Source organism: Sciurus vulgaris (assembly GCF_902686455.1).
Source record: "Sciurus vulgaris genome assembly, chromosome: 2".
In the NCBI taxonomy this organism is placed as follows: domain Eukaryota; kingdom Metazoa; phylum Chordata; class Mammalia; order Rodentia; family Sciuridae; genus Sciurus; species Sciurus vulgaris.
In genome coordinates, this window is record NC_136462.1 from 14,433,802 (window position 1) to 14,447,976 (window position 14,175).

Consider the following 14,175-nt stretch of genomic DNA (forward strand, 5'->3'; position numbering starts at 1 on the left):
GTGTGTGCCTCCTCTGACTCCTGGAGACCCATCCTCCGCATCTCCGGTCCCGTGCTGGGTCCTTACTCTGCACTTCAGTTGTCCCTCCGTGCAGTGGGCACAGGGACAGCGCTGTGCTCCGAAACACAGGACAGAATGTGCAGACTGGACCAGAGGGAGCCACCTCTGCTGGCCCTGGCAGGCGCTTGGTCAGCGTGCCCAGCTGACTCTCCCGCGTCCTTTAGCCGGGGCCAGAGGGCGTACCTGCCACCTGGTGGAGGTGGCCGGACAGCGCTCTGCTCGGTTTGGGCTCAGGAACAGTGGGGCTGGTGTCTTTGTTTGCCTAAGTAGTTAGAGGCAAATAATTAGCTGCCGTTAGGTGTCATTTTCCCATTTTTCTTCCGAGTGCTACGTGATGCTTTCTGAAAGCCCAGCCATCTGTTTCGGCCGCTAGTGCTTGTGCGCCCTGGGAACGGGAAGCCCTCATTCGCTGCTGCCCCAGCACCTGGAAACACAGGCTCTTATTCAATACTTCACATGTGACTTTGGCCCCTCATCAGCTCATTTGACACATGGGGACAGACCCTCCTACCTGCCTGGCCCTGGGAAGCTGGGGTTGCTGCTCAGAGGCTGTCTGGGAGACTTGGAAGGTGAGGCTTGTTTGGAAGCTCAGTTCCCAGCTCTGCAGCCAGTGAGAGTTACTGTCCCCTGCTTGTGTAGCCTGCGTGTCTGATACCACATCCATGTTGTGACGCCTGTCACATTTGGTCGCATAGTGAGTGCCACGGCACCTTGATTCCTGGCTCCCACAGGCATCCCTGACCAGCCATGGCACTCTGGCTCTGCGCTCAGACTGGCCTCAGTCCCTCTCAACACAGCTCACCAGCATTGCCGACCTCCTGTGCCTGGAGCCCAGACCCAACCTGCTTCAGAACCCCTGCCCCGTGTGAGGGCTCCCTGGCCTCCAAGGCTCCGGGAAGGCACGTCTGACTTTGGTGTCTGACTTCGGCATCTTGGCAGGCACTGTGGGACTTCTGGAAACAGCCTCAGAGGTGGGCTGGGTCACACCAGCCAGGTGCTCGCAGGACAGCACTGCATGTTCTGGCCACTGGCCGTTCCACCGGCTGTTCCCCCACCTGAACCTCCGATTCCGTATCTGGCTCACGCCCTTGCTGCACTAGGATCTTGCTCCGCTCTGGATTCCTCTAGGGCCCTGGGACCCATATCTGCAGCAGCCTTGTTCCTGGTCACTCTCGAATGTCCTGCCTTGCTTTATTTCCTTCTGAGCACGAGATGTCTCCTAGCACATACCCACAACAGGTATTTATTTATCTCTTTTTTTCTCCCCCATTTACTAGAGTGTCCTGAGTGAGGGAAATAACTGGATTGAAAGGATCTTGCATCAGCAGGTAGCTGGTGACCTACCTCAGGTTGTACCTGCCAGGCTCAGGACTAAAGCTGTAATATAGCTGGGTTTGGTGGCACACACCTGTAATCCCAAATCCCAGTGGTTCTGGAGGCTGAGGCAGGAGAATCGCAAGTTCAAGGCCAGCCTCAGAACTTAGTGAGCCCATAAGTGACTTAGAGAAACTCTGTCTCAAAATAAAAAATAAAAAGGGCTGGGGATGTGGCTCAGTGGTTAAGTGCCCCTCCCACGGGTTCAATCCCTGGTACCAGGGGGGAAAAAAAAGCACCTCTAATATGCCCAAAGTATGTGGCCCAACCTCTGGTTTATTATGCCCGCTGATTTTTATTGTTGTAAGCCGTGTCCTCCGCACTGTAGATGGGCAGGTGTGTTTACTGTGGGGTCCTGAGGCCTCTGTCTTCACAGACCTTCCTCTCCATGGCCATTTCCATTCAGTGGGTAGTTGGTGGGCATCTGCTGGGGACAGGCAGCTAACCCTGAAGTTCCTGACAACCTGGAAGGCTGGGTGCGCTGTGCTGGCACCTGGGCAGGGATGAAGAGGGGATTGGGGGCTCAGCAACCAGGAGGCAGCTGGTGTCTCTCGGGGGGAGTGGGGGACTTCGGGTAGGGCCAGGCATTGCCAGGGAGCTCTGTAGGGCAGAGAGGATTGCATCAGATGGGGGTGGCCAGAGGACAGGCTGGGCCACTGAGCCACCACCAGCCTGAACAGCAGCCCTGAGGGTGATAACGTGTTGAGATTTTCACTTCCTGTTGAGATATTACTCATGAAACCTGTCATTTCTTAACCTTCCTCCTCTCTGGTCTCTCAGCTATGTCCTGAGCCCTCCTTAGGTTTCTTGCTAGACAGTAAATTCTTGCTCGAGAGTAAATGGAGCAGTTTCTTGCTCTCTAGAAGCAGCCTGGTCTCTTGCTGCAAACCCTGGCTGCTTTGTGAAGTGGCTAGCAGGAAAGGTGTGCCTGCTTGATGGCCCCTGTTTTGGAGAATCAATCGGTCTTGCTTGCTGGTCCACTGTGGAGAGCCAGCTGCCCCCACTGTTCCCATGGAGCTTTCCCATGTCCCCTGCCTTCCCACTCATCTACCCAGGTCTGCGTCCTGTGCTGTGCTGAGCAGGAATTGCTAGTCAACCACAGCACAGTCTCCCAGGAACCCAGAGTGGCCCCCACGGCCCCCCAGCCCTCAGTGCATGTCCACCAGCCACAGGAGGTTGGAGCCACTCTGGGAGTGCAGGCAGTGGTTTCCTGTTCCTCCCCTCTGCAGTGGGCCTCCTCGTGCACAAGTGCCCAGGTCCTGTCCTCGGCTTCACTTTCGGGGCCGTGGCCCTGCCTCTGCCCAAGCAGGGCTGCTCTGGGTTGACGCAGGTGAGCATGGCTCCTGAGCACGTCAAGGTCAGTGCCCAGCAAGGCCTTGGAGTCCAGGATGGGCCTCGGCTTCTGCCAGCACCTGCTGGGCCTGATTAGTTCTGGGCACAGTGCTTGGCTGCCCGTGGAGGAGGTGTGGCCCTGGCAGGGTAGAAGCTGAGGCCAGCAGTGCCAGCCTGGTGTGGTGGAGCTGGCGCGGTGGACTGCAGGGCTGCCTCTGTTTGGATAAGCATGGGCGGGCACTCCCTGTGCAGAGGCTTATGCTTATCTGGTTGTCCTGGTTACCTGGGACTGCAGTGGGGGGTGTCACACCAGCCCTGTGCTGGGAGACACAGGTGGGGGTGCCTTCTGCTTCTTACAGAGTGTCCAGCCCCCATCCCCAGCCCAGTCCAGGTACCTGCACATCTACTTTCAGGACACCTTCTCCACGTTCTTTCCCATGCCAATGTGGGGGCACCTCCTTTTTGAACTCCAGTTTAGTCCGTTTTCTTTCATTGTAACAAAATACTTGAGGCTGGGCACTTTAAAGAAAAGAGGTTTGTTTAGCTGACAGTTTAGAGACTGAGAGTCCAAAATCAGGTGGCCTCTTGAGGCCTCATGGTGGATGATGTCACAGTGACAGAAGCACATCCTCCTGGATAACATGACATGAGGAATTCAGGGGCCACGCTCTCTTGTCTGAGGTGGTGCCCCAGGGGCCTCGTCACCTCTCACTCGGCTCCTCATCTGGCAGGTTCTGCACCTCTGAATGCTGCTGTCTCTGGGATCAAGCCTCCAGCCACTACCTGGGGGACACACCCACACCCCAGCTGTGGGGACCGTGTCTGGCTTCCCCCTTCCGTTGTGTGTCAGTGCCCCCAGCTTAGGCGCCTCCCAGCGGCTCCTTGAGGACCGTCCCCTGAGGCGGGAGGCCGTGCAGCAGGCCAGCGCAGGCGCACACTCTGGCTGCCCTCACAGCTGCCTGCGGGTTTCATCATTCTCTTCTGCATCCACAGTCCCCAAACAGGCACACTAGGACACCCGGCAAGCGCCCAGGGACCCTGGCGGCAGGAGAGCAGTCGTGGCTGCAGCCCGCAGGGCGAGCTTGCTGGAGCGCTGGCCCTTGCTCCGCAGTGCTCACGCAGTGAGGCCTGTGTTGGGGCGGGGGCCTGGGGTGCCATGCTGGCGGCCTTTCCTGTCCTCACAGGTCACGGCAGGCTGGAGGCCGCCAGGTGCTCGCTGCCACGCCTGCCCTGACGTGCACCCTGGGAGCAGGGATCTGATGGCAGTGGCTGCAGGCAGTGGTGCCCGCGTGTGGGGCTTCAGCCCTGCCCTGGGTGGGGAGCGGTGGCGTGGGACCCGGCGGGCAGGCACCACACTCCCCCAGCCCAGCGGCTTTTGGGGATGGGAAAGGCAGCTCAGGTGGGCATGCCCGGGCAGAAGATGCTGGCGGAAATGGCCCGCCTGCCTGGAGCCCGCCCCCGCCCAGAGGGAAGCCCCGGTGTCCGGCTGGGGAGTGGCCTGCTAGTCCTACCTCACCGTGCAAGCCGCAGTGCCCTGGCCACACCTCCTGCCTTCCTTCGCCCTCCTGTCAGCAGAAGTCCCAGGAAGCGCGGAGGGAGGGGCTCTGCCAGCCCAGCCTCACAGTCGCCAGAGCGTCGGCCGGGCTCCCTGTCCTGTTAGCTGGGAAGGGTAACGGGTGGGTGCAGGGGACACAGCCCTGAAGCACGACCTCCCACTACCTGTGGCCCCGTCCGCTAGGTCCTTTCTGTCCCTCCCCAAACCCTCTCTGGGTTCTTCCTGGACAGTGGGCACTTGCAGAGCTGGCCCCTGTTGGGTTCATAACACATGAAAATGTGCTTTGCTCCTCTTGCCTGAAGTGTGTCCCCTGTCCAGCCTTTCCCTCCACCTTCTGAAGGAGCCCAGGTCCCCTGGAGACTGTGGAGTCCTAGTCCTGTTAACAGGTGAGGGACTGACTTGCCCCTGGTCACACAGCAATTAAAGGAAGAGGCAGAAGTTAGTGGATTTACCCTCACCAGACAGTGTTGGGGCTTCCAGGTGCTCCTTCCCATAGTGCCCCACAGTCCTCCTCATCCGTCAGTCCAGAGGAAATATTTGTCTTTCTGTGAACAAAGAATGGGCTTATGTTTGTTTCTCTGCACCCAGCCAGGAGGACAGGCACGGTGCCGTGCTCTGGGCAGGGGTGGCTGGTGGTTCTGTAGCCTCAGGCAGGCCTTTTTTTTTGGGGTGCTGGGGATCGAACCCAGGGCCTTGTGCAGCACTCTACCGATTGAGCTATCTCCCCAGCCCTCAGGCAGGCCTTTTTAAACTGCGGGGTACTACACACAGCGTGGCCTAATTAGGGAGTTGGTGCCCCTGGCTTGTGCAGATGGAGCTGGTTTCAGGCCCTAGGGACCCTGGATTAATTGAAATGAGGCGGAACAGATGGATTGAGTCTATCGGCAGCTTCATGTGAGAGGCTCTTAACATGGAAGCACGCTTTTTACCCCCTCACTGGTGTTGCCAGGGCTGCCTGCCCCCGTCAGGGTCCTCGCAGAGCCGGGAGCCCCTGGCCAGATGGAATTACAGGCAGGGCCCCGAGGGCCGGGCTCTGAGCAGACCTCAGGTAGATCGTTGATCACTTTTCCACCCCGTGGCTGTTAGAAAGTAGAGCTCCTGGCTGTGCCGTTTCCAGAAAGCAGGCTCTGGCAGCTTGGTTTGGGGATCAATTCTCGCTTGGAAGGGGTGGCTGGGCTGGGGCAGGCTGTGAGTGTCATGGGTCAGTCCTGAAGGTGTGCGGCAGGCGTCACCTGCAGAGGTGCCAGGTTCGGGCCAAGGGGGAGACAGCCTGCAGACCGGGTTCCCCTCGCTCTGCATCCTGCTGTGAGACCTGGGGACCCCCATGTGCCCCAGGTCCCTCAGATGGGGAGTGCTGGTGATTTCTGCCCTGGTGGCCGCGCAGGAATGTCGGGAGAGGGAGGGAGACGGGACCTCTCTCTGGTTGGGGAGGGCGAGGGTGGCTGGTCCCCAGCGCCATTGCAGGTGGCTTCTCTTTGGACCAGCAGACTGTCAAAGCACCTTTGGGGCATCCTCTGGGCCAGGTCAGGTGAGAGGCTTTGTGAGATGTGTCCCAGTGTGCGCAGAGGGAGCTGTCCTGGCTGTCGGTGTGTCTGTGGGGCTCCCCGCGCCTGCCTCGCCTGCCTGCGCCTGGCTGGCCTGTGCAGCTTCTGGGGCAGGCGTCCTGCGGGGTCCACTCAGCGCCGCCCCTTTCCTGGAGCCCCTGTCACATTCACGCACGGCAGGACCTTCCTGTCAGGAGTCACTTCTGTAGTCTGGGAATTTAGAAATTCACCTGTTTTGCTGAGTTTGCTTTTAAGTGATGGCACTTGGTCCTGGGGGGGTGTTGGGGCAGTGCTGGGGACGCAGCCCAGCGCCCTGCCTGTGAGCTGCCTCTCCAGCCCTCGTGTGGGGCTCTGCGATCGGAAAGCCCGGTGTACTCAGGCCAGTGTTGCCTGTTCACCTCGAAGGGTCTCTTACATTAGTATCAGTATTCCACACACACGAGCCGTGGGAGATCACAAGACGGATTCTGAACTGTCCCTGCTCCGCCTCCCGCTTTGAAGCCTTCTGAACTCCTCCTGTGAGTCCTGAGGAGTAGGGTGTCAGGTTTGCCATGTTTGGAGGCAGAGGAGCTGACTGAACCGAGGAAGCCACCTCGTCTCCATGGCAGAGCAGAGCAGCTGCTTTTCAGGACTGATCTTCTTGGGTGGCAGAGAGGACACCTCCCACACAGGAGGCTTTTAAAACCTTGCTCAAGACAAAATTTGAGGAATGTTTTCCCATCTAATCTTCCCAACTGTCACTATTAGCAGCTTTTTGCTGCCCCAGCGGGGATCTGATTGACAGGCAAACTGTGGCCCACGCAGGCAGCAGATGAAGCCTTGGGAGTCAGAGGGAGCGCCTGCCCGTGCTGCCTGGAGGAGGTGACCTTTCAGCCAAGCCTCGGGGGACAAGTGGGGTCTGGCTGGGGGACCAGGTGGCGGGATATGTGAGGAAGAGCGTCCTGGTGGGCAGTGGTAGGCAGTGGGGTGCTCCAGGGACCAAGGGCGGAATCCACTGTCTACGCTGGAAAGGTGGGACACTTGCTGGCACCGTCCTTGGCCTTCGGAAGCCTGTGGCTGCTGTCCCCGTGCTGCGCATGGCTGAACCCTGCCTGACCCAGCACCCTCAGCTCACAGGAGGCACCGAGCGTGGGTCCTTTGAGTGTTGGAACCCACGAGGTCTGAGGGCGCGCTGGTCTTTCTGCTTCCCAGTTTCCACCCAGCGTGGGCAGGTCAACAGCTGCATTGCGTAGGTTGACCCCAAGGGTGCTTAACCACCGAGCCACACCCCCAGCCCTTTTTATTTTGAAACTGGGTCTCGTCAGGTTGCTGAGGCAGGCCTTGAACTTGGGATCCTCCTGCCTCAGCCTCCCAACTCCCCAGGATTACAGGCCTGCGCCACCTTGCTCGGCCCCCTTAGGGTTTTAATGTCCATTGTGGAAGCTCATTTCCCTGCGTGGATCATCCCCGTCTCCTAGGCAGCCATCACCATCACTTCCTGGCTCCTCTGCTGGGGGTGTGTCTTAACTTTCCTGGGGTTTCCCTGGTGGACTCTGTGTTGACAGCTCCCACGCCAGCCCCCCTCAGAGACTCCTTCTGAGGAGCTGCTGCCCTTGGGCAGCATGGATCGTGCCTTCCCGACATGTGATCAAACAGTGACATTCAATTTCATTTGGGGGAGAAAAAGGTATTTCCTCATTTTTCATGACGTTGTTGTTCTTGATCCAGCCGTCCCTGGTTTCCAGTGGAAACCAAAGGTGACCTCCGCCGTGTGCGCACGTGCTCTTACTGAGGCTCACCAGGGCTCTGCGTTTCTCCCACCTGTGGACAGGATGGCCCTCGTCTTAGCGGGTCGGAGGACAGGTGGCCTGGCTGCAGGTAGGGCCCCTACCCGCTCGGGTAGTGGGCGGACCTCCTGGGACACCTGAGTCTGTGTTTTAAGGGGTGTGGGCCCTGAACCCTGGGACGCTCCTGGCCAGCATGTTCTCCCTTCTTGGTTCCTGGTGAGGGTGCGGGGGGTGCCATTTGTGTTTTTGAGGGGGCCTTTTAAAATGGCAGTGCGTTTCACAGGTGGAGTCCTGTGAATCATCTCAGGAAGGGGTAACTGCCTTGTCTTCTGTTGGGTCTGTCCTCTTCAGAGCTCAAAATACCCGGTAGGTAGCTTCTCTAACTGCATTTCTCTGCTGGAAACTGCCACAAGATTAGAGTATCTTCATTCATGGTGATAGAACCATATTGCAGAGTCTTTAGAAAATGCGGGGGAGGCTTGGTGGAGCCCTGTTGGCTCTAACAGGGAACGTGCTATCTGTCATTTGGGTCGGTGTCCTTGGGGGTCTCTCCTCCTGTAAACTGCCTGCGCTCTGCTCGCTCTGTGCTGCTGTGCTTCCAGCTCTGCTCTGCAGCGACCCCGGGAGCCAGCCTCGAGACCGGCCACTGTGGGTCAGGGTCAGGAAGCTGATTCCAGCCTCCTGGGCTCCTTGACCCTGAGTGCCTTTTAAGAAGTAAATAAAGCAGGGGCCCCGCTATCAGCCGGGCGACAGAAGCTTCCTGGTCGGCCCCGGCCTCCCCCGTTCAACTTGGTCTTGGGTGACCGAGGTCAAGGTGTGGGTTTGTGGCCTGGTGGCGTCAGGTGGGCTCTGCTCTTCTGCCAGAAAGTGCTTTCCAGCCCGCGCCTCCCCGGGCCTCAAGTTGCCCCTGCAGGATCCAAACACCGCCCTCACCCCCCTCTGGGTTTTCTTTTAGTTTTCTTTCTTTTTTGGTCCCTGTTGGGGGCAGATGTTTGCAGTAGTTAACCCCCAGTGGGTCACCCAGGATGCAGTTAGTCCCCGCTCATTTATGAAAAGGAAATTCCGGGGTTTCCCCAGCATCTCGTGTGAGGATCTGAAAGCCCACCGCTGAGGGGGACCTGGGAAGGGGCACAAGGTCCAGCCTGACTGTGGTCTTCACACCCCACCCCGACTGCTTGCTCCGTGGGGGATCTCTGGGAGGGCCAGCTGAGGCCTGAGCTGCATGGCGGCCTGCCCTGCCGCCGGCCAGGGAGGGACCAGGTGCCCGGCAGACCCGCGTCGCCTGCGGCCTCTACAGTGCCCTTCTGTTCCCAGTGCCAGCAGGGAGGGTCCTCTCGTCAGCACCCTCCTCACGTCCCTGCGAGACTGAGGCCTGGTCTGTCACCCGGAGGCCCGACCACTGCAGGTCTTCCTAGGGAGAACAATGGCCCCGCGGTCATCAGTGCTGGGTGGTCTCCAGCTACCTGCGACCGTGTCAGGCCCTTAAGATGTGACTGGTGTGTCTGAGGAACTGGATTTATCATGTTAACTTCAAGTTAAAAACAGATTCTCAGTGCAGTCACGGAAACACGAGCGTGGTGTTTGGAACAGCCCAGCTCAGGAATAGAAATGGGTTTTCCACTGTAAATTTCGTGACATTTGTATGCAGTGCAGGTGTTTCCAGTGAAAATTCAGCATTCAAATCGAGGCGTGCTCTAAGTACAAAATACACACCTGGATAATAAAAGTTTTAAAAATTCGCACTGGTTTTCAAAGACAGTGAAAAAAAGAATGCAAAATATCTCAATGAATTTTATATTATCTGTTGAAATGATTTTAGGTATGTGGGCTTTATTCAAGTATATTCTCAGAATAATTTTGCCTGCTTTATTTACTTCTTAAAAGGTAGCTACTAGAAAATTTGAAATTAATGTCTCGAGTTATGCATTAGTGGAGAGCCCTGGCCTCAGTCCGCTTTTCTGGAAATGTGGTTGATGGTCTTTTACGAATTAGTTGATGTTTGGGGGCATTTTTGGCCATAAGGTCAGGTCTTGGGAGACCTGTGGTGTTTTTTTTTTTGTTGTTGTTGTTGTTTGTTTGAGTGAAAGGAGTAGGATTTATTCAAGTGTGAAGAATAGAATCAGAAGTCTTGCAGAGACAAGAGGGGACCTCTGTTAGGGTTTGGCCCCCTCCCTGTGGTGTTTTGAAAGACACAAAAATTTAAAAAAAAATTTTTTTTTCTTCTAGAATTTATTGATTTTTGCGGTGCTGGGAATTGAACAAACATTTCTTAATTGCAAATATGTTTCTTAGGGGGGAAAATTAGAAAGTATGGATTAAATTAAATGGGAGGTGAATACACAGGTTTTCTACCAATACTTTCTAGCAGTATTTTGCTTAGATTATCATTAGCATAAAATTCAGCATTGCTTTGCCCAGATCTTCAACATTATTTCAAAAACAAAACAAAACAGATTATTTCCCATGTAGTCTCATTTGTAAACCCTGCACCCGGATGGCGGACAGAGTGGTCCCAAGACTTGGACGGTAGTGGCAGGACAGCAGCCAGGAGTTGGAAAGGGAGGGCAGATGGTGGGCGAAGATGACCTTGGTTCTCTCCCAAGGTGGCCCTGGACCTAGCCCTTTGTCTTGTGCAACACTGGTTTCTGTCCTCTGATGGTGAAAAGCGGCACCCTGGGAGGGAAGGAGCTGGCCTGGCCTGAGAAGTGCCCTGGGAGGTGCCGCAGAGGGCTGGTGCACAGGCCGCGTGGCCTCTGGCCTGTCCTGGCCTTCCCTCACAGGCCCTTGGTCCAGGGCCAGGAGCAGCTCCTGTCCCCTGTGCCACCTCTACCCAGAGTAGCCCTGATGTCTCCCTGTCCCAGGATGTAGCTGCCGTCGGTGGGAGTCACCTAGAACTTGTACCATAGACCAGCCCAAGGCCTGGCTCCCGAGTCCCGACGTCGTGAAGTCTGGGGACTTCGCAATTCCTGATCTCTGTAGGGAGCAGCCCTAGTTCCTGTTCTCTATTTGGTTTTCATTGCCTAAGATACAACAAAAATAATGAAGGATCTCTTCAAAAACAAACAGACGACATTTTTGATAATGGTCGTGACAGAAGTACCCTCAGACTTTGACTTTTTTTGTAGGTTTTTATCTTAAACGGCCCTTCCTACTACGTGGTGTCTTCGTGTCACTCAGTGAGTGCACATTCACCCAGCGATTTGGTCAACTGTAATTTACGTGTTGGTCTTTATTTTTGCTTCCCGTTCTTAACGGTGTCTTTCCCCCTTTGTCTCTGTAGGAAGTGCTCCAGCAGCTGATCGTCATGAATTTGCCCAATGTTTTGATGATTGGCAAAGACCCGCTGTCTGGTGAGTGAAAGCCCCCCTCGCCCCCTGGAGTGCCCTGGCAGTGCCATTGGCTTTGGACAGCTGTTGGCCACAGAGCGCTGGCTGCCAGCTTGGAGCCAGCACGGTGGAAACACGTGATTATTTTGGTGAGATTTAAAGAGCGGGTCTGCTGCCCCAAGGCTTGTAGCCAGGAGCATATTTCTTCCTTAAGAGTGAATCCTTCCTGGACCCGGGCTGTGCACGCGAGGCCACTGCTTTGTGTCGCTTGAGAGGATGGGTCTGGGCCTCGGGGTCTGAGTTATGGGCAGAGTCTGGGGTCTCACCGCCTCGGTAGAGCAGAATCAGATTCCATGTGCTGGGTGCAGCACCTTAGGTGAGCGTCTTTCTAGGGTGCTCATGTCTGTCCTGGGCTGGGTCCTGTGAGGCTTTGCTCTTGCTGCTCTGAGGTAGAGCTCACCAGGGTGTATGGTCATTCATCTGTCTTGCGTCCCCCACTGGACTCAGAGCAGCAGTGGTAAAGAGTGTAAGCCCTCCTGCCTCTGATGCTCAGTGTCAGCTCGAAGGACCAGGTGAATGTCTTCCTGGCATCTTCCAGAAAGTTAGGGCTTAATTCACACCTGTCAGGTAGCACCTGGGTGACCTAAAGAGGGTGACAGATCCCTTCATTCACATTGTTTGCTGCCCTCTGGCTTATAGGCCTCAGGGGTGCCTTACTCCCTGGCTGGGACGCTGTTCAGATGGTGTTTGGAACCCTGGGCCGAGGCCTCCTGGAGTGGGTGAGGTGTCAGGAAGGCAGGAAAACCCAGACCTGTAGGATGCAAGAGGCAAGGATTCTGGATGGTAGAGGCTTTTACAGAGCCTCCGTTGCTGGCCTCTTCTTGCCCTGGTCTCACTGGACTCTGGCTGTCCTTTCTGCTGTCTGTGACAGAAGTTCAGTTGCCTTGTGCCCAGAGGGAAAGCACACCAGGAGCCCAGTCAAGAACATGAATCAGCGGCACGGCTCTCACGTGGAGCCTGTCCCTGCCGGCGCAGCAGTGGCCTCCTGGTGCAGTGGGGGTGGGGCACTCTCTCTGGACCCCAGCTAGCCACCTGTCACCTTTTCTCCGTGAGCCAAAGGAAGAAGTGTCCTTGGTCTCCTGCTGTCTTCACTCACTGCCTGGCACAGTGACCTGGGAGTCTGCCGGGCTACCTGGTGGCTCCGGGCAGGGCGCAACCTCCCGTTCTGTGCGTCACAACAGGGAACTCCGGTTCTCCTTGGCCCTGGCTCTGCTTTGGGGCCATGTGCTTTCTGCTTTTATTTCATGCCCGCCCTCCTTCCAAAGAAAGTTGGATGATGCCAACTCCTCCCACCCCAGCCATGGCCCGGGCTCTAGAGGCAGCGGGGACCCTGATAACTTCAGGGAAGAGGGGTCTGCTTTGCCAAGCAGGACGCACTGCCTTCCTGGCTCATTTGTGGGCTGGGTGGTACCTGGTGGGGCTGGTGGTTTGCACTCGGGTCTGCTCTGGAGGAGCAGGAGAGAAGGTTGCCCCTGAGCCAGTGTGAACTGCCTGTGGGAACCGCACGTGCCGTTGGGAAGAGGCTGTGCCGCCACTGCTGGATGAGGGATTTATTTAGGGACAGAGGCTCTACGGACTTCTGACCCGACCTTGGTCATCGGCTCATAAGCAGAGAGCTCACTGGCAGCTGCTCCAGTGCTGGGCCGAGCTCGTGCATTGGCCTCGCCTGCGGTCATCTCGGCGTTGGCTGCTCTGGGGGCTGTGGCCACATTGGACCTATAAAAATGGCAGAGGTGGGTGGACCAGTCTGGTGTGTCCGACCCCGTCACCTGTGCAGCTTGCTGGTCTTTCTGTTGGTCACCGCCCTCCCCACCTGAGGCCCGCCCTCTCTCTGCCTCCACCAGGCCCCCCCATGCCAAAGGTGGAGAAGTGGAGTGCAGAGAACTCGGGGCCCACTTCGGGCTTGACCCTGAGCAGGGGAACCTACAGAGGAGTGGTCACGGATTTTTTTTTTTTTTTTTTTGACAGCTTGATTGAGGTATGATTTGCTGACCATAAAGTTCACTCATTTTAAATGTATACTTTAGCAACTTTATTTCATAAGAGTACACAGTTGTGCAACCTTCACCCCAGTCTAGTTTCAGGATTTTACAAAGAAGCTGATTTTTAACCCATGACAGAGAGTTGAAGGGGCCCGGGACCCTGCCTGGTGTATGATCCATGCAAGGTTCTGGTCCCAGCTGGGAAGCAGAAGCGGAGGCGAGATGGAGCCCTGGCAAGCTGAGGAGCGGAGCAGCACCCTCCCTGGGCTCAGTCGTGGGCAGGACTGACTGACAGGTAGACAGTGGCCCCAGCAGGAGGCATTCGAGGGCAGAGGTGGCCCTGCCAGGCACAGTGCATGGATGGGTGGGTTTGACAAGCCTCTCGGTGGCTCTGAGAGCAGAGGAGAATGGCAGGGGACATCCACCAGCAGAAGATGCAAACAGATGCCAAAGGCAGAGACCTATTTATAGAACAGTGTTTTCAGTTTTGCATTTTAAAAATAGAGGTGTGAAGTATTTTGTGCTTCTTTGGTTTCTCTTCTTTCTTCTTTGTGTGGGTGCCTGGGGCGAGGGGGTGCCGTTTCTCTCCTGGCTGTGAAGTAGCAGCCAGCTTGTGCTGTCCCGGAGCTGCTGATGCTGCACTGCTGATTGTGACGTTTCACAGTGGGGGTTCTTCTGTTTGGGGCAAACACACCCCAAGGGAACCAGGGCCCAGATTCCAGCAGGGGGTCTCATCACCCGACACCCTCTGCCTGGCACTGAAAGGTCCTGAGAGGCCAAACATTCGTCTCTCTTCTTCTGACCTAAAACAGGAGGTGTCACAGCTCATGGGAGGTTTTCTGTGACGTTGGCTTTGCTTCCACACCTGTCAGAGGGAGCATCTCTCTCCTCCACTGTGCTGGGTGGAATTCGGGGCAGTGCAGGCAGCGCGAGGAGGCGCGCCGTCTGAGACCTCAGCTTGCCTTGGGGTCTTGCCTCAGCCCTCGCTCTCCTCCGCTGGGTCCTGTGCCTTGTCTCTCCTCTGTCTCTGAGATTGTGCTGTGGTTTTGCACTGTCTCCAGATGCGTCCTGGTCCCTGGGGATGCGTCTGTCAGTTGTCTCATTACTGTGGGCCCTGCTTCTTGGAGCGTGGCCTGGAGTCTGGCAGGACCCTTTTGGGACCATCCTCAGCTTTGA

At 56.6% G+C, this 14,175-nt stretch overlaps 1 protein-coding gene across 4 annotated transcripts in view; it reads left to right on the plus strand.

The window, feature by feature from the left end:
- The window catches only part of CCDC88C (coiled-coil domain containing 88C), a 153,257-nt gene that overhangs the window by 33,075 nt on the left and 106,007 nt on the right, over nt 1-14,175 (plus strand). For all 4 annotated transcript variants that reach the window (XR_013762218.1, XR_013762219.1, XR_013762220.1 and 1 more), the window contains exon 4: nt 10,912-10,981. Coding sequence is in view for 1 of the 4 variants with exons in the window: in XM_079129540.1 (XP_078985666.1) it covers nt 10,912-10,981 (70 nt within the window). In the remaining 3 variants the exon portion in view is untranslated. The remainder of the gene's footprint in view (nt 1-10,911; nt 10,982-14,175) is intronic.